This window comes from Stegostoma tigrinum, chromosome 33, assembly GCF_030684315.1.
Source record: "Stegostoma tigrinum isolate sSteTig4 chromosome 33, sSteTig4.hap1, whole genome shotgun sequence".
NCBI lineage: Eukaryota > Metazoa > Chordata > Chondrichthyes > Orectolobiformes > Stegostomatidae > Stegostoma > Stegostoma tigrinum.
The window spans coordinates 27193453-27216572 of NC_081386.1; the positions used below are offsets into that span (position 1 = coordinate 27193453).

The window sequence follows — 23120 nt, forward strand, 5'->3', positions numbered from 1 at the left end:
CCTTGCTGAAATCCATATACACCACATCAATCGGTTTACTCTCATCTACCTGTTTGGTCACCTTCTCAAAGAACTCAATGAGGTTTGTGAGGCACGACCTCCCCCTCACAAAACTGTGCTGACTATCCCTAATCAATTTATTCTTTTCTGGATGATTATAAATCCTATCCCTTATAACCTTTTCCAACACTTTACCAACAACTGAGGTAAGGCTCACTGGTCTATCATTACCAGGGTTGTCTCTACTCCCCTTCTTGAACAGGGGAACCACATTTGCTATCCTCCAGTCATCTGGCACTATTCCTGTAGACAATGACGAGTTAAAGATCAATTCCAAAGGCTCGGCAATCTCCTCCCTGGCTTCCCAGAGGATCCGAGGATAAATCCCATCCGGCCCAGGAGACTTATCTATCTTCACCCCCTGAAGGATTTCTAATACCTCTTCCTTGTGAACCTCCATCCCACCTAGTCTAGTAGCCTGTATCTCAGTATTGTCCTCGACAACATTGTCATTTTCTAGAGTGAATATTGTTGAAAAATATTCATTTAGCGCTTCCCCATCTCATCTGACTCCACACACAACTTACCACTACTATCCTTGATTGGGCCTAATCTTACTTTCGTCATTCTTTTATTCCTTAAATACCTATAGAAAGCCTTAGGGTTTACCCTGATCCTATCCGCCAACAACTTCTCATGTCTCCTCCTGGCTCTTCTGAGTTCAGATATTATTCAGCTCCTATGTCCATCAACTCTGGTATAGCTCCCAGGCAAATGAAGCAAGACATCAGAATAATAATTGGTTTTATTAATTTTCAACTGTCTCATGTCTTTCAGACATTCTTCGAAAGTACAACACTGGCAGAAATTCTCAGACTTTAAAAAGCTTAGATGTATTATGATAGCAGTCTAATCAGGAAATGGTAGTGGGCTTTGCACCATCATGGCTCAGTTACACACATCTCAAGTTCCAAATGTAACTGTGCCCCTGTTGGAAGAACAAGTGGAAATGAGAGGTGTGGACAATTAAGCATTTGTGTGCCTCCTAAGGCAGTTCAGCACCTTAGACAGCAGTAAACAGCTCACATTCACAATCTTTTTCCTTCATGTTTCGTGGTTGTCTGACAGGCACATCAGGGGAGCCAAACACTTGCCCATAATCAATCAGCCAATTAGTGACAAAGTATTTCCTTTGTTAGTTACAGCTCTGGTGAAGTGCAAGGTCCCATTTCCAATGCCAACTATCTTGTTGCCCTTTTGGGTACCAGTTAGAATTTTGAGCCGTTGACTCACACCTAGTTTTCTCAGACTTGTATCACACAGGGCCCTGGCAGGCAGCAAACAGGAGACTGCATGCACACTTCCTTCAAGGTAAATCTGAGCAGTTATGAGCCATGACCAAGAGATAAAATTCCAATAGTGAACCCATCACATCATCATCTTCCCAATAAAACTGGTGGCTTAGTGGTTAGCACTGCTGCCTCTCAGCGCCAGGGACCCAGGTTCAATTCCACCCTCGGGTGACTGTCTGGGTGGAGTTTGCTCATTCTCACTGTGTCTGCATGGGTTTCTTCCCACAGTCCAAAGATATGCAGGCTAGGTGGATTAGCCATGCTGAATTTCCCTGTCATGTTCAGGGACGTGTAAATTAGGTGGGTTATAGGGCAATGGGCCTGGGTGGGATGCTCTGAGGGTTGGTGTGGACATGTTGGGCCTAAAGGCTTGTTTCCACATTTTAGGGCTTCTATGAAAACTAAACAGTGAGGTGCTGTCAAGGAACAAATGTTTAATTGGCTCATTTCCCAATTATGCCTTGATGCAAAGCAAGCTGCATATTCATTAAATGGAATATGGAATGGCCTACCTTATTGGTAAGCTGCAGATCTGGGTCCATTTTTATTTGCTCCCAGTTGCTATAACCACACTCATAGATCCCTATCAGCAAATTGGAATCCTCCTCCACACCCCAATCTGTGTCGAAATGCACTGCCTTCGCATGGCAGGGTAAGCGATACCTACACAGCAGAAACAGCATGTAAATCACTGCACCTTTTAGAGCTAGCAGACAGACCAACTTCAACGCCTACACAACGCCCTGTTTTAATGTATCACAAGCAAGCAGACTGCTTCAGGCTGCGGGGCACTCCATCTCTGCGTGAGCGTTTACACAATGCAAGAGACAAATATTAGAAAACTTAGAAATGCCCAGGAATGGAAATGTACGGGCAACAGTTGAATATTCACCTTTCTCATCCTATTCAAGACGATAGATCCCTCATTTGGTTGGGATTCCACAGGAGCCAGCTTGCTTCTGGTACTCCCACCATCCCTGTAGAAGCCTTGACTATTCCAAGTCTCAAGAGGCGATTGTGACTGCATGTTAACATCACAGCTTACCCCAAGAACGAGCACTAGCCTCCATGCATTTTTCTTACCCCAAAGTGGGAAGACGACTCATGATATAGCAAGTGGCAATGGGTTTGCTGGCTTATTCCCACTTCCTCAAATACAGGAACACAGAAAGCAATTCCACTAACTTTAAATATTGCTTTGAGCTCAGCAATGGCTTAAGTATCAAAAGGCAGTAGTTGCCAAATTATCTTCAATCTACTTAACACAACAGAAAACAGTGACACATTTTCATTACAGTCAAACAGCATGAAAACAGACCCTTCAGTACAACTGGCCCATGCTGACCAGGTTTCTCATTTATTTGTCCTACGTGAAACATCATCCTCAGAATGTGCGACAAGCAGTCACTTGGAATCCGCAAAGAAAGTGAGCAGGATCAGAAACGAGCAAAGACAAAACTAGTCTCACTGATCATTATTTTTAAAAGATATGCAATTAAACTCTGCATCCAGTGTTTTCTTAATATGGGTGTGACACCATGGTTTCCAGTAACACCTTGGCAGCAGAATAATGAATTCAATATTACGTCGCATTATGCTTCTATCTTCATTACCTCAAACTTAATGAGAGTAGTGTCATAGAAACTACAGTGACAGAAATATGAATGCCTCAAATATATTCTGAAGCACAAATTACTGAACTCACTTTTTTCTTTCCTCAGGGTCCATAGGAATAGCTTTATGCAAAGCCTCAAACTCATCTTCATGAATGAGAATCGATTTAACATTGACCTGGACACCAGAAACCTTGATTGTTGGTCCTCTCTTTTTCCCAGGGCCCTTTCCTGTAACAGAATGTTCAGGATTGTAACATATGGGCAGCAGTCAGAAAAAAGCACAGAACTATGTAGCTCCCCTTTCAAACCAACTGATTGGGTTATTGAACAATTTTGTTTTGCAGACTGCATTTCTTTAATTACCAGGAACCTATTAGTAGCTTTCTGTATTGCATCTTGCCTAATTTCTCGAAAATTAGAATGTATTCTTTGACTTTAAATGAATGAACAATGCTACAAATGGACCACCAGCTCCAAAGTACATCTTGAAAACATCACTACACTAAATGTCTCTAACCCAAACAATAAATATGCTAGAGATAATGGGAACTGCAGATGCTGGAGAATTCCAAGATAATAAAATGTGAGGCTGGATGAACACAGCAGGCCTGAGATGCTGCTTGGCCTGCTGTGTTCATCCAGCCTCACATTTTATTATCAATAAATATGCTAGACATAGTTGGACCTATGTAGAAAATGGTAAAGTTTCAACAACTTGGAATAAGGATGTAATACAGTGAATGCCTTAAAGATGGCTTACCACAGGGACAACCTAACTTCGAAATGTGAGAAATCTGCTGAGTAAACAAGCTAAACTGTCTTCCCTACAAGACAACAGCAACCATCAAGAACAGATCAGGTTAGAATAAGAGAAACACAGACAGCATCTAAGATTGACTGATTGATTGAGGTATTGTTGTCCCATGCACAGAGATACAGTGAAAAGTGTTGTTTGCATACCACACAAAGTGTATCAGGATAAGAGAACTAAACGGAACGCAGAACACAGTGTTACACTGCAGACAGTGCAAGTGCAGACAGAGAGCGACTATGAAGAAGTTATAAGAATTAAGTTCAGCAATGCTTCTATGCCAATGCTATAAAAATATAGATGATTTCCACCACACGGCTCAATGCTGCACATTATTTGAATGGTCCTGGTGGGCATATATAATGCAGTGAGTAGACAGACATATAGATTGCTTCAAGCCTTTGTGTGATGTTAAATATCAAGAAATGGCCACATTATCAATTTTATGATAATTGAGGTAGTTTAGGCCACTGTCAAACTTACATTTATACAGCCCTTCACTCTGAGGGGCACATGGTGTGACTCAGAAGGAAGGCAGTGGGAGGTGGAAAATCTTCAAGGAATTCCACTCTGCTCTTAACCCATTCCTTGAATCTTTGTTGCAATTTGATTTTCAGAGGATCCCCAACGAGGCTCCTCAGTCTTTACGCCAACATTCTTGCAAATCATAGAAACCAAATCGTAGAAAGCAAACAGCAGGTTAAGTATACAGAGCAGACAACAACAGTTCAGGGTCCAGTGCTTACCCTCCAGGCCAGGGTTTTCTTTTAACTGTTCTTCAAATTCCTTGAGAGCCATCACACAGCCATTATGTATGAGCTCGCCCAGGCGCTGGAGATCTGCAATAGACTTGTCAACCAGCTCTGCATCACGAGCAATACCTTCAAGTCTTGGATACAACAAATAAAACAATTTTCAATTTTTTTTAACGTTATGAAATTATATTAGAATACAACATATTAATACAGCTTCAAAATTTATCGCAGGCAATAAAGGTAAAATGTTCACTCCAGCAACATCTCAAATGACAGACTGGACAGTACAGAGCTGAGTCTCACGCATGACAAAGTCACTTGGGTTAACCAATGGTCTGCAAATCATGGTCAGAACAGCTTAGGACACTATTATTAGAATCACAGAATACTGACAGTGTAGAAGTTGACCATTTGGCCCTCCAAAGAGCACCCCACCCAGATTCACCCCCTAGCTATCCTGTAACCCTGCATTCTCCATGGCTAATCTACCTAGCCTGCACACCCCTGGATACCATGGGCGATTTAGCATGGCCAATACACCTAACCTGCACATTGTGGACTGTGGGTGGAAACTAAAGCACCCGGACGAAACCCATGCAGACACGGGGAGAACATGCAAACTCCACACAGTCACTCGAGAGTGGAATTGAACCTGGGTCCTTGGCACTGTGAGGCAGCAGTGCTAACCACTGAGCCAGTGCACCGTCCCAATTAGCTTCAGTGACCTAGCAGTAGTGAACAAACAATCAGATCCCAGTTCCAAATTGCTACTCGCCAATCCCTGCTAGATTGTAGACGTATGGTCCTCTTCCACAGTCAGACACTGTCAACAGATCTTGACTCACAAAGATTGGGGTGATAGGGATGAGGTATTAGAGGGTCACTGTTTCTCATGGGATTCTCACCCAGGGGAAGGAACGAATACCTTCAAGAGACATCGGGAGGGAAATGGAAAACTAATGTGCAAACCTTGCAGAAAAGTTTAGCAGTTTTTGGAAAGGAGCCTTGGTGCAGGGAAGGAAACAAAAATAATATGACACAAACTTCACAGGAAAAAGAATTACCTCTCAAGAGGAGCACCAAACTTTTTATAACTCTTGATAAACCTGCAAGAGAAGAATGACAAGTGTAGTGGAATTTAATTCCCTTCAGACGTCTATATTTAATAATATATTTATCCCGTTCTTTTAGAAGGGCAACAAAGCAACTTAATCTTTCATTCTGCAGGATTTAACGCTAAGTTAAACACTTTCTAAAACATCAGATCCACTAAATTCAGCAGTAAAAAAAAAAGTGAAATTAAGCTTGCTGGACTTTGTAAGGTTGACTGCCATGGTATGTGGCACATGCAGCAGGATGACCTTATCACTTACCTCCTGATTTCAGCATCTGTGAAACCATCCACCATGTCCCTCCGGACTGTCCGGGGACGGCCTCTCCGCTTGGGTCGTTTATCCTCATCTTCACTTTCCTCGGTTTCACTCTCTGACCCAGATGACCTTTGCCGCCTTCGCCGTGATCCAGCATCCGAATCGCTGCCATTTGCCTGAGCCTAAAACCACCAACAATGTTATGTTCGACACCAGCTGGCATTTTTCCTTTCCAAACTCATCATCTTCCTTTCCTGAGTTTTACCATCAGAGCGGTCCCTTCAGTCGCTCACACACAAACAAACACACTTTGGGTGTTCTGATTATGGCCAGTCAGCTGTCTTCAATCAGGAAGAACACTCATTATTTTCACACAGCATGCAGGCATGTATAGTTGCAAAATAAATTGCAGAGCACTGATCAGAAATGGGAAGAGTCTAATTTACCCTTCCAGTATGAAGGAGCGCTGCAACCAACTGTAACTCCAATACAGATAGACATCAGCAAGCTTAGCACAGACTGTGGGTTGAACAAACAGTGAAATGGTGTGCAGGATGCAAGAGAAAATTCACGAGTGAGGAGATCTGAAAACCCAGCTCCATTTTTAGAGAAACAAAAGAGAGACTCAGCCAGGTCAACTGGTCCCCTCTCAATAATGAATCGGGCTTGTTTGGAGTCTGAACAATTTAGTGTGAAATTCAGCATTTTTCTTAAACACATCGCTAATTTGCCAAGGTGAATATGAGTTCTCGAGAAAGTAACTTTTTTCATTTCAGGCTTCTGCTTTGGTAGTACTGGCGCCATAGACTGAAATTCGCATTCTCAAGAGCCGTTATATGTGCTATGCTAGCTGAATTAAACATAAGCCCTGAGATGATAGTCTTCATAATGAAGCAGTTATAAATGCAAATAATCTAAAAGTGTATCAAAGACTTCAAGTGCTGGGACTTGACTATTTCCCTTAGTATCTTGTTCCGATATGGCTTTGTGTCTTTGGCTTCCAAAATCAACATTAAACATTCACAGATAGGGTGTCGAGTGAAAGCTCTCTGGAGTCTGATCAATCAATGTGCCTTGGTCCTAAACATATAAATGTGTCTGTAATGTGTCATCATAACATTTGTCATTTCTTGCACCGTTCATTCACTGCTCTCTTAAAAGTCACTTCAGAGCAGTATGGAATGTCTTGATCTAGGCTCTACGGCTGCAAGAACAATATATAATCCCACTGCAACCAGCACTACCTGTTTATATAGGTTTTAAGGCAGTTTTACAGCAAAGAAATAAAAGTGATCCCAGGCTCCTCTTGTCTGCACATCACTTCAGTAAGTATTTACCACCTTCTTGTTAAATTTGAAAACTAACGTTTTAAAGGGCAAATTAGACCAGCATATAAATGGTGCTAAATATTTCACTGCAGTCAGCGCAATGATTCTATTGGTAGTTCAGTCTGTTGCTCTCAGTCCTGTAGACAAGGCCTTATTATCAATGAATGATAATGTTTTCTCAATGGAATAAGGGAGGTATGTGCCAGTAATGTTTCACTCTGAATAAAGTACAGCAGAGGAAGATTTGGTTCCAACGCTATTCTTTTCCTTACAGCAGAGAAGGCTGAGATCAGTTGTTATAAAATTACGAAGAGCATTTGGTTACAGAGCCATAGAGTCATACAGTACAGACCCTTCAGTCTAACTCATCCATGCTGACCAAGTATCCAGTAGGAAAAAAACGTTGTCGCTGTTAGTACACAGGCCAATGACCGAGGACACAGATTTAAGATAAGGGCCAGGGATTGGAGGAATTTTTTTTACAGCCAGAAGGTGCTGGGTGCCTAGGGCTCACTGCCTGTAGGGAGTAGTAGAGGTGGAAACCATTATAACAGTTAATTATGTAGATAAACACTGGAAACACCATCGCATTCCAAGCTACAGGCCAACAGCTGGCCAGCAGGACTAGAATAGATAGATGCTCAATGATCGGTATGCGCATGATGAGCTAAAGGGCCTCTTCCCTTGCTGTAAAACTCTAGCAACTAATCTTCACCTTTTAACAACCATCCTTCACTACCATTCTCTATTCCAGACAGAGCTGGTGAAGAACAGTACTGCAGCCAAATTTTACTCAGCCTTACACTGATTTAAAGTGGAACATTTTCAGCCTACACTACACTAATTTTATTGGAGCTGATGTGAAACTCTGATAAAAGCCATCCGCCTGCCTACAATTAAACTGAGTGAGAAGGAAAGAGAGAGAGAGAGAGAGAGGGAGAGAGCAGGATGCAGCTTTCTGTCCTGCCTTTCCAGTTTGCCTCAATGAACAGCATCGATTTGACACCTTGACATTCCAAATGTAGGTATTTTCTAGCCAACCAGTTCAGCAATGTTATTACACACGCATGGAGCAGGTGGGACTTGAACTCAGGCCCCCAAGGTTGGAATCAGGCAAACTACTACTGCAGCTGTAAGAGGAACTACATTTCAAATGTACAACAAGGACCAAAGGAGGAAAGTAAAAACCCTTAACAGAACAGTGCAGACTAGTTTCAGCTATTTTATCCGAGAGAATGAGAGGCACGAGACAGGCAGTCACTTGCTTGCCACAAATTCTGTACCTTTTTAGTTGAACTTCTACTCCTTGGAAGCATATAAATTTCTTCCAGCTCTTTCTGCCGTGCCTCCTCTTCAATCTTTTTCCACTGATCCTCCGGGATGATGTCGTCCCATTCCTTAACCTGTTTGTCATCCACTTCGGGCTCATTCTCCTCCATTGTGCTGAAGTTCGCCACCTGTAGGGGTGATGAGGAATGGCAAAATCACACCTCTCAACGTGCGCAAGGCAATTCCCAGCCCAATGGCAGTGTCATATTTGACAGCGTACTCAATGAGGGGCACCAACCTGCTAATGACAGGCTATGTGCAGCATCAATCCAACGAGCTGATGACTAATCAATCTTACCTTGAACTGGGACAGCAGCTCATCTGTTGGACTCACAGACTGTTCGTTCTCTCTTGTTTCTGCGAGACGTAGGATCTCTTCAATGTCCATTTCCTGAAAGTGCAGTTTGATTTTTATTAGCAATCACACTTAACTGAATGAATCTCCAACAGAATTGTTGAAAATAATTTCCCATTCACCCCAAAAGCATGTACATATATTAGATACTTGGTCAAAGCTGATTTTTGTCCAGTGAGTTTCAGAACAAGGAACACAATTAAGCTCGGTCCAGTTTTTCCTCTGGGTACAGCCAGATACAATTTCTTGAGTTAGCCGATAGTAATATGCAGCAGGGATTCTGACATGGACTATCCTCCAAACTTACCAAGGAAGAGGTAAGTGTAGTATATTTATCACCTGCCTCAAAGATATCCCAAGTTAGGACCAGCTCAGGTCATACCCACAGTATTCTTGTTTGTAATGGTACAGACTATAGTGGCCAGTGAATGTTGTCAACTAAACCTACACTTTTCCATGAGATGGCCCAGCAACACTGATGCAACTTTAGCAATCTGATTATAGAGCCAAGGAGGCCGTGCAATCAATATCAGCAGTACCTTTTAAGAAGCTATCTGTTGCATCCCATTTTCCTGCCCTTTCCCTACAGCCCTGCAAAATTTTAAAGAGGGAAACGTCAACTGCTTTCTGAAAGTTACAATTGAATCAGCTTCTACCACCTTTTCAGGTAGTGGACATTCCAGATCATAACTTCCAAAAAAAAATCCTCATTTCCACTCTGGTCTTTCCATATTGCTTTTCAATTAGCATCTTCTGGTTTCTAACATCCTGACAGCAAAAAAAAAATCACCTCCTCATTTACTCTACCAAAATGTTTCTGTGCAATTTTCAGCATCTCTAACGAGGATGCACTATTTACTTTTACATGTGAAAGCGAACATCAATTTCATTTATATTGCAGCATTTTCTATACATATTTTGACCTTAAAAAAACACTTTGAAGTTTGAGGATTCTACTAAGATTTTTCCAATATTGACAAAGTGTAGAGATCAGCAGTACCTGTGGCTCAGACTCCTCACCCTCTGGCTCTTTGAACAGCTCCTCAGCACCAAACTTTAAGATTGCGGTCAGTTCTTCTTTGTTGAATGGCGTTGAGCTGAAAACACAAATCATCAGCCCTTTCAATAACCAGTGCCTTGTCCATTCTGTGCACTGTGTTCATTACATTAATGCACAGACATGGCAGAAAGTTTGGAATGCCATTCTAAAATGCATGTGCTTTCCAGAAAGTACCAGCCTCTTGCCTGAAAACAGCTACTAAAAGCTGGACTACCAACACATTAATGGTGAGCGTTATGTACCCAAGTACTGCTGCGTGAAGGAACACCTTGTTCAAGTTTCTTGTCCTGCTTTCACCCCAGCTTGCCAACGTGCTGTGGGTTCTCTACTACAGTCCACTACAGGCCTTCCTTCACTGGGCAATAAATCAGATTCCAATCAGTCCATGTGTTACAAGATCGACCTTAGCTGCAACCTCAAAGGGCCTGGGCTATATGTTTATTCTGCAAGCTTGATGCAGAGATAGAGTGTAGCAAAGCTATCCTGTGGGATAATGGTTAATCTCATGAGGTCCTTTCCTGATGTAACCAGGGGAAAAAGGCTCTGAAATGGATAACCACAGAATTGATGGAGTGCAAAGAGGCTGTTCAGCCCACTGGCTCTCCAACAATTTTTGCCTTTTTCCTTTAACCCTGACTATTGTTCCTGTCTAAATTACAATCTAACACTGCAATGAAATATTCAATCAAACCTATCCACATTTTCAGGTAGCATACTCCAAAACCTAACCACTGTGCATGTGAAGATTTTTCACATCCATTTGCTTCTTTTGCAAGTTATCTTTTAACTATATCCTCCTGTTCTTGACCTTATCAATAATGATCACATTGAATGGCGCACATGATGAACAGAATGGCTTCTTCCTACACTGTGCAAAACTTTTGGTCCTGAGCACTGCCTCTAATTACCTGAAGATCAAGGTACCTATGGAGCAATTTCATGCTGCTGTGCGGTAGCAATACAAATGGGGTTCACCTCGAAGAGGATGCTGTCAACAGCCAAAAAAGGTATTCCGCCTATCACACAAATGAGTAATGTGGTGAATGAATCTCAGTGTCAATGTAATGCTAGCTATTTAAGCTGCAGAGCCCAAAGACTGGCAGATCATTTCAAACAGCACGTCTCTTTGGCTGCTCGAAACAAGCAAGGTCCAGTCAATAGGAGATGCAATTATAAAACTGAATATTATTTGCTGAATGATCCAGTGTGCTGAAAAATTACACTAGCAAACAATTTAGGCTGGCGGTCAGGCTCAGTATGTGAAGCACTTCTACATACTGGGCATAAGTACATTAAGCAGGGTCCTGTACTTGGCAGACAAAAGATGTAAACATCTTGCACTTGTTTTAGCTTAAAAAGATGGCAGCCATTTCTCAGAACAACGCCTTGACATGGTTACCCTGCCTGTTTTAAATTTAAACAAAGCTTGTTAATTAATAATCAGTTATCATCTAACTGGTACATACTCCACAGTTACAAAACAGGCATTGCTGGAAAAGCTCAACTGGTCTGGCAGCACCTGTGAAGAAAAATAAATCAGTGTTAACGTTTTGGGACCAGTGACCCTCAGAATGGTTCTGAGGAAGGGTCACCGGTCCCAAAACGTTAACTCTGATTTTTTTCTTCATAGATGCTGCCAGACCAGCTGAGCTTTTCCAGCAATGCCTGTTTTTGTTCCCGATTTAGAGCATCCACAGTTCTTTTTTTTAATCCTCTATATTAACACTTCTACCAAACATTGTTCACTTGGTAACCCAATCAGTGCTATATTTTACTACAGTACAAAAGGGTTGTACCCTTATATTGGTATTTCTTGTAAACTGATCTGAAGAATATAAGGCAAAAAAAAGTTTTTCTTAAGCAATACTCAGTTTATACGCAGCAAGCCTTTTATTACCCAACTCCTACGGGATCAGGCGTGCAGTGGCTGATCAAATATTTCACATAATCAAGAGGTCGACATAATTAATGCAAAAACACACTAAGTAACTGAAGTGTTAAAAGGACGGTTTCACATCACTCATATTTTATTTGCAGCATAAGTCACTTAAGTGATAGTGCAACTTCTTCATAAGTAAAACCTACCAGCATAGAGCTTTCTCACTCACAACCTCAAATAATTAAATACAAAACGAAAGAACTGCGGTTGCTGCAAATTAGGAACAAAAACAGAAGTTGCTCTAAAAAACTCAGAAGATCCGGCAGTATCTGTGAAGAAAAATTAGAGTTAACGTTTCAGGACAATTTTGAGAAAGGGTCACCAGACCCAAAGTGTTAAGTCTGATTTTTCTTCACAAATGCTGCTAGACCTGTCGGGCTTTTTCAGCAACTTCCGTTTTTATTCCTCAAATGACGACTTGGACATCCCAGCAGATTGCACTGTTTGAATCAAAACTGAATTAACTGTTGATATTTTGTGTGGTCATTTGATTAAATAAGTATACTTACACTAAGCTAAGTAAATAAAAAAAACTAATGATCGAACAGAATAATACAGTAAAGTTATTGATATTTCAGATATATAATTTTCACTGATTAGTAAGATACCAGTTAAAACAAAGTTTGCTGCATTGTCAAACAACTATAATGTAAACATAAAGAGGATGGTTATCGGATGCCTTTCAAAGTGCAGAAGACAATATTAATTCTGATCCCGCTCATTCCCCAATGAAAACAGAAAGAGAAGCTAAGTAGTTCTAGCTGCAACTGTGGATTGAGAAACAGAGTTAATATTTCAAATCCTGTATACGCTTCGTCAATCCAGAAAAAGATCCTACTTGACTCAAAACATTAACTCTGTTTCTTTTCCCACAGCCTTGCTGAGTTTCTCCAACTCACTAGTTTTACTGTACATCCACTGTACTCTGGGTTGAGGATCAGCTGGTAGAGCAGCTCTGTGCTCCAGTACAATGCTAATTAGTTAAGATTAAATGTCAAGTCTTCACTATGATCTCCACGGAGATAGGAAAACACAACATCAGACAAGGTATCAACCTCAGATGTCCCTATCCTCTCTGACCACACTGCCACTAACTGCTCCCTTGCTGAGTGCCCTCAAGACCTCATAATCCATAGCCAAGCATATAAGCCAGGATGAGCAGCAGAGTCCTGGCAGTGGCGTGCAGAGGAAAAATAAACAGCCAAGGTGGAAAAACACTGACGTTGCTTACGTTGAGGGACGAGCAGAGTTGTCTAACACTGTCCGCCCTGTAGTATCCATTCTCTGGATCACAAGGTGATCTAGCACCATTTTCTTCTTGGCACGTTCAATGATGTCCTCTTCCACAGTCCCTTTTGTAACCAGCCGATAAATATTAACCTGAAATATCAGAATAAAACAATGGATACTAGTCAAAGTTACAGCCACTGTGGATATGGGGAAAATAAAACAGGCACAGACCTAGTGCCTGATCACAATCCAATGTCGAAAAGTTAGCTGGTGCATATTTGAGTGTTCAGATTCTCTTTTTGACAAATAAAAGTTGGCACCAGAAGGTTGACAGCAGAATTATTCTTCCATCTTTTTTCTTTTTGGTAAGGCTCCTCTCCAGAAAAACCTAACCTTTGCTTCAATCCAGTTTGTGGAGACATGGTCTTCAATGCTTTAGCCAAACAATTATTCTTGGCATGCAAAACTAGACAAAAACTGTCAACAATGAGGAGGGATAATGCCAGAAATACTTAGTATATCTGCAAGTACCTGTGGAGACAGAAACAGTGTTAACATATCTGAAGATATGCCCTCAACCTGGAATGTTGACAGTTTCTCCCTCCATGGATACCGCTTAACCTGCTGAACATTTTCAGCATTTACTGTGTATTAGATTTCTATCACCTGGAATATTTTATTCTGATGAGGGTCAGTGTGCCAGTTGGCCATGGTGAACCCAAACTCGTCATACACCAACAAGTACAAATCCAGGTGTAGATAATTGCTAAGCACAAAGTGAAACTGTTAAGTGACTGGGGGCAGAGGCTCTACCTGACCACCGTCCTTCATTATCCAGGCATAGGAAACTCAATTCAGGTACTCAAATGGAAAAAAAATCAACTATTTCAGCACACTGCATACTGAACGGGCACCCAGCTGATCTGAGACACTCCAGCAGCACACGGATTAACACTCTTATAAACACGTTTGAATGAACTCATCTGCACGTTCATTTTTATGACTAAATGATAAAACATAAGCTGAAGTACAAAATATTCAAATGTAATGTAGACTGAAAACAGTTGGTCCTTATCTGGATATTAATATCCTCACTCCAGTTCCAAGAGATTGTACACTAGGTGGGTGTGATGAACTTTCTTATTCAATCTTTTTAATACTCCAATAAACCCCAATCATTCTCCTATTCTTCCTTTCATAATAGCGCACTGAATTGGAATCAGGAAAAGGAAAGATAGAAAGAAAGAAGATATGAGGCTTGAACATTAAGACATAAATATATTCATCTTAGGTGAAATATTAGGTAAAGATGCTGAAAGGAGCTCTCTTTGAGCAGTTGGCTTGCTAGGTACAGAATAGTTACCAAAAGCAGGTCAACAGTAAAAACTGACAGCAATGTGCTCAAGGGGTGGGGAGTTACCCCCGGTCCCAATGAATACAGATGGGAATTTTAATCTGAAGTGCTCATTTTTTTTAAAATAGCTGTGCTCACCGCAGCCATTGCAAATACAGGAGGTGTGCCTACTGCCCATACAGTCTTGTGACATCACTGCCAGCATTTGAAAACTTTCCTTGCCATTTCAACCCAGTGTACCAGACGACTTCCGTTCCAATATAACACTCAGCGTGCTGGAGAGAGAGAGAGAATGTGTGCCTGCGTGAGAGCGAGCGAGCGAGAGCGAGAGAGAGAGAGTGCGAGAGAGTATTAGATTTAGATTAGCCAACTAATGAAAAGTGGATCTGTCTTCAACATGCAGAGCTGACACAGGCAACACCCCATAACCCTTCCAACCGAGTGCACACTAACCTGCTTCTTCTGGCCGATCCTATGAGCTCGAGCCTGAGCCTGCAAGTCGTTCTGAGGATTCCAGTCAGAGTCAAAGATGATCACAGTGTCCGCAGAGGCAAGGTTAATCCCAAGGCCCCCTGCCCTCGTGGAAAGGAGGAAACAGAAGTCCTAAAGATAGAGATAGAAAACAAATAAAAAAACTAGCAGAGAAATTTCTTTGAACATAGTGAGTCATTATCTGAAATATGAAGAGTGATGAAAGCAGAGTCAATGGCAATTTTCAATATAAAAGTGCAGAAATACTCAAAGATGACATGAGAGGTCTGTCAGGCAGCGTGAGTGGAATTAACTGGATAACTCTTTCAAAATGCTAGCGCAGGTATAAAGACAAATAGATTCCATTGGTGATGCACCATTCTAAGATTCTACAGGTCCAAGAGCTCATCATGCTTGGAGCATTTTCCACTGAAAACGTGGCTGACAGGGTAAGGCCTAATAGCATGGAACATGGCAGGTTAACAAGGGGAATAAGGCTAGGACTGGATAATGGGTGAATCAACACCTTGTTGTCATAAAACCTTGCAAACTGTAGGTGGCCGAAATGGAGGAGGATGTGGAAACTGGGAAAGAATCCATCAGCTCAGAGATTGAAGAGGTGACCCTCTGGTTTGCATGGTCTCAGTGAGGGTGCAGGGAGTTTGTGCGCAATATTTGTTCATAAAAGCAACAGGGGAGAGAAATAACCGTCAGTACTTTTGCTCATGTTAATTTCATTGTTAAGATTTGTTAATGTCCTTGTTAAGGTTAAGGGAAACAGTTGGTGATTGTTTTAATTGTTTTTGCGTACATATCAATAGGGAAGAGTTGGATTTTGGGACAGATGGTGAGGGAACCAAGTTAATGAATTCCACAAAGAAAATGTATGTTTCTCAATTTCTATTTCACTGACCATCTTAGAACCTTTTAACAGCTAAAAAGGGAGACAAGGGTGAGTTTAAACAAAAAATAATCTGAACTAATCTAGAGTTATTTTAAGTGTGTTTAAGAAAGGAAAACAATCCAGTAAATCAAAGTAGTAGTACATGTGGCAAGAGGCCAATTGTGCAGTGTCAGTGCCACGTCCTGCAATGTGACGCTGTGCTGAGCCAACTGATACCAAACCAACTCTTCTGACTCAAATTTCATAAATGAATTCTTTATTCAAAGCAAGAACTGCATGTACTCACCTCTCTGTCAACAATACCCTGACAGGACAAAGTACAAGTGCACTAATTGAAAAGCACTGCTGGTAACCTGTTCAGACAATGCAGTGAAGTCCCTGCTGACAAATGTTTATTAATCAAGGATAGCTACTGTTAAGAGGGAATAACTTTGAATGATAATTTATGAATTAGGTAAAGACAGAAGTGACTTTTGTGGAAAATTTCTCAATATCTGGTTTTGTGCATGCACGTTACTGCCAATGGATAAAGTAGAGGGAAATTAAGATGATCAGCCAAGAATGCATGATTTGAGCAAGGAATGAGTCTCAAAAACCTGAGATGAAGCAAAGTTTTAGTAAAAATCTCCTCAGAAAGTGAGGGTTTATTAAGTAAAATACAACACCAGACTGAGCGAGAATTCATTAAACATTCCCAGAACAACCAACCATTTGCTATTTCATATCTTTTAGGTGGTGGAGTATCGTTTTTAAAAGGGCTGTCAATCTACTAATGGGAAAGATGTAAATCAACACTTTCTTACCTCAGATCCTTCTGCATTGAAGTGATCCAATGCCTGTTTCCTTAACTCTCCTTTTATAGATCCATCCAAACGCTGCAATATGATAGAACAAGAACATCTCAACTCTGTGCTTAAGGATCATTCCGAAACTCTGAAGTGCAGATTTCTCATCTATTTTTATTCTAATACTTGGTCCAAAAATAATCCTGGTTTAAAGGACAGAGCTTAGTCAACAGCTATAGAAGGGCTTGCGTCATTGAGCAACTTCACAAGGACAAGTTGCCAAAACAGTGACATAGATAGCAACCAAATTTGGCCCTGCTATCTACAGGTATGTCACCAGGTGCATTCTCCATAATCCTACAGCCATAAATATCTTTAAAGTAATAATGGAGGAAATGGGAACTGAGTGGGCTGGAGGATGGGCTCATCTTTGAAATTTTGCCTTGGAGACTCAAGTTTAACTCAACTGAGGCTGATGGGATACCAGCCTTTTCTGCAAGTGTTTGAAAGTAGACATTAGCCATAGCAGCTTCAATCCACCTCCCAGTGCACACAGCACTGTGGGGCTATCTCCAGTATCACTTAACAGGCAGAACAGCTCCTTGTTAACCGGTAAGGTTAGCTGAAGGAGAACAAAAACAAACAGGTCAGCAACAGGAAATGGCATTTAATCAATGCTCGTTTTGGATCTGAATTTACAGAAATCACCAATGGTTTCCTGTGTTCAAACTTACTGTTGAACTTCCTGCATTTGAACAGACACTGCACTTGAAAAAGAATCTTAGCGCTTTAAACACGCCTAGGGGTTCAAATCCTGGTTCTGTCTCTCTTTTTAATTCTACACTTGAATTATAGGGTAGCTGACGCAGCAAATTGAAAGATCTTTCAATTTTGATGGAGATCTTCTGATCTTGATGTGCAACCATTTGATATGGAAGAGTTCAAGGAGTTTTTGATTCCGGATAACTATCTGGCATATGTGGTTCTGACATCAAGCTGGTCAAACAAATGGTCCCATTTCCTGGCAGCAAGCCCTTTCCACCCTTCACTGTGACAAGTATGAAGAACAAGTTGAAACACAAGGGAACTGAATGTGATTGTTGTAAAAGACCATCTCATTCACTGACGTCCTTAGGGATGGAAATCTGCCACCCTTACATGATCTGGCCTGGATATGACTCCAGGCACAAAACAATGCAGCTGACTCTTAAATGCTTTCTGAAACAGCCTAGCATGTCATTCAGCTACATGGCAATCGAGGCTGGGCAACTTGATGGCAATGCCCACAACCTGTGAAAGAGTAGCAATTGTGGAAAGCAAGCCCAATCGAAGAATGGCATCTGTAGTGGTTTGCTGTACCTCTAGTTAAATGATGACTAGCAAGGATGACTACAAAAAAATGCTGTTCAGAAATGGCAACATCCTGAATTATATGCATCTGATTCTCAATTGCTCAGTATCTCTCAGGTTAGTCAACACTCAAATTCTTGGTCACGCTCACCTGGAACGGATAGTGTTTTATGGTCAAGTATTCAGCAAGGATATCCAACATTCGGACCATCTGAGAGAAGATGAGCACTCTGTTTCCTCTCTCTCGAAGCCGGGTCATCAGTTTATCCAGCAGAATCAGCTTGCCACTGCTCTTGATGAGGTTCTGCAATAAGTTGAAACAGGAATCAAAATGCCAGGTCTAAGAAAGTACAGGTGCTGAGCAACCTGGCTGCAAATAACGGTAGGGAGGGCATTTTCATGCCCAACAGCAGGAGCAGCAGATTATTCATCCCCTACTAGAAGGTCAGTACGCTCAACTGGCTGGATGGCCAGTTTCTGACGTAGAATAATGCCAATACTGCACTGGCTGAGGTTACCATGAAGGACTCTCCCCTTGCATTATTCCAACATTATTCATCTCTGTCAATGAGAGAGAGCAGGCCTATGCTCGAGCAGGATGGTGGTAACTTTACATTATTCATCCCTATGAGCAGGTTCTCTCATTCAGTTGTATCATGGCTGGCATGTATCTTGATTCCACCTATCGATTCTGTGATTTTCATTGAGAAATAAACATTGACTAGTGCTCTGGAAATAGCTCTCCGAACTATTCTTCGAAAAATCCAGGAGAACATTTTCTTTCACCTTAAGAGGGCAGCGAGTATTAGTTTAACAGCTTAACTAGAAGGGTACCCCTCTAACAGGTGCAGTCCCACTCCAAAGACTCAGGTGAATACTTCCAAAGAGTAATCGCAGGGATATATACGATGGTGTACATGACGTACAGAAATAGTTCAGATCTGTTCTTGTGGTGAGAAGAATCAGTTCAATAGCAATGATGAGGAACAGAAAGCACGTGTTAGTTGAAAAGTATTTGGATCTATAGAAAAACAAGATGGGTAATGATTGACACTGGAGTAGAAAACCAGAGGCCCAGGCAAATGAGCTGGAGACAAGGGTTCAAATCCCGCCATAGCAGCTGGTGGAGTTTAAATTCAAAAAATGACTCAAATTGAAAACTGGTTTCAGGGATGGTAACTATAACAACTATCAGTGATTGTTGTAAAAGACCATCTCATTCACTGACGTCCTTAGGGATGGAAATCTGCCACCCTTACATGATCTGGCCTGGATATGACTCCAGGCACAAAACAATGCAGCTGACTCTTAAATGCTTTCTGAAACAGCCTAGCATGTCATTCAGCTACATGGCAATCGAGGCTGGGCAACTTGATGGCAATGCCCACAACCTGTGAAAGAGTAGCAATTGTGGAAAGCAAGCCCAATCGAAGAATGGCATCTGTAGTGGTTTGCTGTACCTCTAGTTAAATGATAACTGGAAGTAGCAAGGATGACTACAAAGATAGTTTAAACTCATCATCACTTGTGATTTTGGTTTGGGTTTCTGAGCCACTCACATTTAGATGGTGTGATGTGCAGTTCAGTGAAGGGGAGAACAAAATTTACCAAGCAAGTTTCACTCACCTGTAACACTTCCTGGCTGGTCAGGTTCTCATTTTCCTCACACTGCTTAACTAAATAACAGTGATTGCAGCATTTCTTCAGCTCCATCATGATGTTGAGGAAGCTCGATGTAGACCCCCTGGTTCCCTTGGTAAGTGCCTTATAATTTCGGGTCAATATCCACCTGCATTGACAGAGATAAGGAATGCTCAGCATCAAGAACTGACTAAACAGCAGCACAAGTTCCCCATTACCATAACCTCACCATAACCAACATCAGTACCAGGAAAGAAAGGACTAACCGATGCAGCAAGTCCACTCCATCCAGAGATCATGTATGATTATTCTGTCATGGGCTCTTCCTTGGCTCCTGGATACCTTCCCCTACCTCATCAGGGAAAAGAAAACATCAAGCAATTCTGTTACCCTCAATCCTACTTCCAACAGAAATAGATCCAGTTCTCTTAACTCCTTGTGAAGTACATCCCAAACACTGCCTACCTGGGATGCTATGCTGTTCTCTCAATGCTGTGATTTCTGTCCTAATGACGTCCCTTCCTATTACTGCACTGTTACCTCCAGAATCTCAAGGTCCTGCAGTGACACCCTTTTTTACATTGACACGAGTAGAAAACCAGAGGCCCAGGCAAATGAGCTGGAGACAAGGGTTCAAATCCCGCCATAGCGGCTGGTGGAGTTTAAATTCAAAAAATGACTCAAATTGAAAACTGGTTTCAGGGATGGTAACTATAACAACTATCAGTGATTGTTGTAAAAGACCATCTCATTCACTGACGTCCTTAGGGATAGAAAACTGCCACCCTTACATGATCTGGCCTGGATATGACTCCAGGCACAAAACAATGCCATGTTATCTGAAAATGCAGCATCAGTTTCCAAATGTATGTTGACTATGGAAACTGCATCACTTTCACGTTTCTTAAATTGTCATTATCTCCAAATAATCAGACCCCTTGCTCACCATCTCGTAAAGGGTGAACAGAAATCTCCATCACATACTTACTGGCCAGGCAGAAGTCACTGCATTTGTCCTGGTCTCAAGCTTGTTTTTCCTGGTTCCAACTCCACTCCACTCTCTAGCAATTGTCCAAGGGTGAATAAGACAGTTCACAACTTGGGTGCTACATCGAACCAAAATGAGTTTCTGATAAAACATTCACATCACCACTTAGGCACCTTGCATCTACCTGCCCAACATTACTCAATCTATCCCGGCTGAGGGCCATTAACTACTGATCCCCCATTAAATCCGCTTTACCTCTATGCTTGACTTTACTGGTCTCCATAGGTCTATCCTTCACCTTGCTAATTTGAACCTCTTGTAGCTCTTCCATTTCCCGAGAGCTCTCAGACCATCACCGACCCACCAATGCCTTTGGTCATCTGGCGTAATCTCTCATGTGGGTTAACATTTAATTTTTTTGATAATGCCACCACTGTGGTGGGCACATTACTGGAATCAATATTGAAAGGATCAACTGTTACTTGGAGAAGAATGGACTATTCAGGAAGAGTCAACAGAGTTTTATTAAGGGAAGAACTGTCTTACTGACTGATTTGAAGTTACTGAGAAAGTAAAGAAGATTGAAGGAGGTTGTGTAATGGATGTTATTTATATGGATTTTATTTGGCAAGATCCCCACATGGCAGACTGAGAATAAAAATTAAAGCCCATGGGATATAGTGGAATGTGGTATGCTAGATCCAAACTGCATCTCACTCCTTGGTGAAAAGAAACAAAAGGAAATGGTCAAATGATCTTTTTGTAAATGAATTGGTGTTTCTAGCAATGTTTCACAGGTTTCAGTTTTTGGTCCCTTGCAGATTAGGGTGTACATTAATAATTTGGACTTAAAGGTGGGAAGCACTATGTGGAAAATTGCAGGCAATAAAAAAAATTAGGTTGTTACTTGCAGTGGTAATGGTCGTCAGCCCCAGGAAGATATTGTTGGCTTGGTTGAATGGGCAAAAGTGTGTAATTAGAATACAAACCGGAGAAGTCCAAGGTTATGAATTTGGGCAACGGAATACATAATAAATCTGAGGGCCCTGGGAGGAGTAGGGAGAGCAAAATATCTTCTATGTATATGTTCACAAGTTCCCAAAGGTAGATAAGGTGGTAAAGGACACATTCGAGATACTTTCCTTCATTGGACTAGGCACCGAATATACGAGCAGTGATGTAATCCTGGAATTATAGAAGACATGATTAGATCCTGGCTGGAGTTTCACGTACAGTTCTGGTCACTACATGTCAGAAAGGACATAACTGCTCAAAAGGAAGAACGGGGATTTACAAGAACATTGCTAAGGCTTGAAAATTTCAGGTGTAAGAAGAGATTGTGCAAGCTACATCTGTTTTCCTGATGAGTGGATTAATTGAGGGATACAAAGTAATGAGGAGCTTTTATACAGTGAGTGGGAAATACTCAGTTCCCCTAGCAGAGAAGTCAATCACCAGGGAGCAAAGATTAACAAGACTGGCATCTGTATTGAGCGGTTTTGGGGGCAATGGAGCAAAAGGAAACTTTTCCTCCCAAAGGGTGATGGCTAGCTGGGATTTGTTGCCCTGTTTGGTGTTTGTGGCATAAACCTGCAAATAATCTAAGAAGAGTGTGGATTTGCACTTGACATGCTATAACCTGCAAGGCTATGGACCGGGTCCTGGAATGCAGAAATAGAATGGGGAGGGCTAGGTCATTTAGGTGGCACAGGTACGAACTGCTGAACGGTCAATTTCTGCAGTGTAATTTTTCTACGGTCTATACTAAAGTACCCAGGGACTTTTTATTGAGTGAATAGACTGAAGCACATAACCCTCATTTACATTCAAGTACCCACCACCCCAACCCCTCCGCCTTCTCTGCCTCCCCACTCCCTCATTGTCTGCAATAACGGTGGTCAGACTTCACTAAGCACGTTCTAATACATTTATCTTTATTCAAAGATATATAATTGCACTACAGCTAGTTTCTGTCAAAGACGGAATTATAATGACCACAAATATGTTCCTCATGCACTCACCATGTTGGTCTACCTCAACCACATTCAACAACTTAGTGATGTTTGGAACTGTGATAAGAAAAATTTAGAACTGTATTGATCTGTCTCAAGATGCTTGTGGGGGGTTTAGCCAGTGCAGCACACTGTAGAGGTGAAGCCATGAGCAGTACCTGAATCATCTGGTGTGAGGACCTAACACACACAGCCATGTCATCACAAATACAAAGGCACCTGGCCTAAAACCTCGCTAAAATCTAAATCTAGTAAAATTCCTGCTTCACAATTGAAGTGCAAAGACATATATTGTTGCAATACAACTGAGGGTGGACTTAAGGACAGAGGAGCTTATTCATACTCGGGTTCGAGTGCTACTTTGCTAGTGATGAGAGAATCCCGATGGCCTCTTCAGTTATCAATTTGCTTTTCGATGAATGATCAACATTTGAGGGAAGAGAAAAAAATGTCAAAACGTGGTTCCACCG

The 23120-nt window shown here is 41.6% G+C and overlaps 1 protein-coding gene across 5 annotated transcripts in view; it reads right to left on the reverse strand.

Annotated features, from left to right (window-relative positions):
• chd2 (chromodomain helicase DNA binding protein 2) overlaps positions 1-23120 on the reverse strand; it is a 96004-nt gene that overhangs the window by 16648 nt on the left and 56236 nt on the right. For 3 of the 5 annotated variants that reach the window (XM_048562966.2, XM_048562964.2, XM_059639218.1), the window contains 13 exons: positions 19636-19798; positions 18161-18313; positions 16678-16749; positions 14953-15102; positions 13147-13295; positions 9917-10013; positions 8860-8952; positions 8516-8689; positions 5908-6086; positions 5599-5640; positions 4526-4668; positions 3058-3196; positions 1865-2015 (listed from right to left, as the gene is read on the reverse strand). In XM_048562966.2, the coding sequence (XP_048418923.1) occupies positions 1865-2015; positions 3058-3196; positions 4526-4668; positions 5599-5640; positions 5908-6086; positions 8516-8689; positions 8860-8952; positions 9917-10013; positions 13147-13295; positions 14953-15102; positions 16678-16749; positions 18161-18313; positions 19636-19798 (1705 nt within the window). Of the gene's footprint in view, positions 1-1864; positions 2016-3057; positions 3197-4525; positions 4669-5598; positions 5641-5907; positions 6087-8515; positions 8690-8859; positions 8953-9910; positions 10014-13137; positions 13296-14952; positions 15103-16677; positions 16750-18160; positions 18314-19635; positions 19799-19926; positions 20003-23120 lie in introns of those variants that run through there. The other 2 variants (XM_048562967.2, XM_048562968.2) reach the window with 2 other exon arrangements.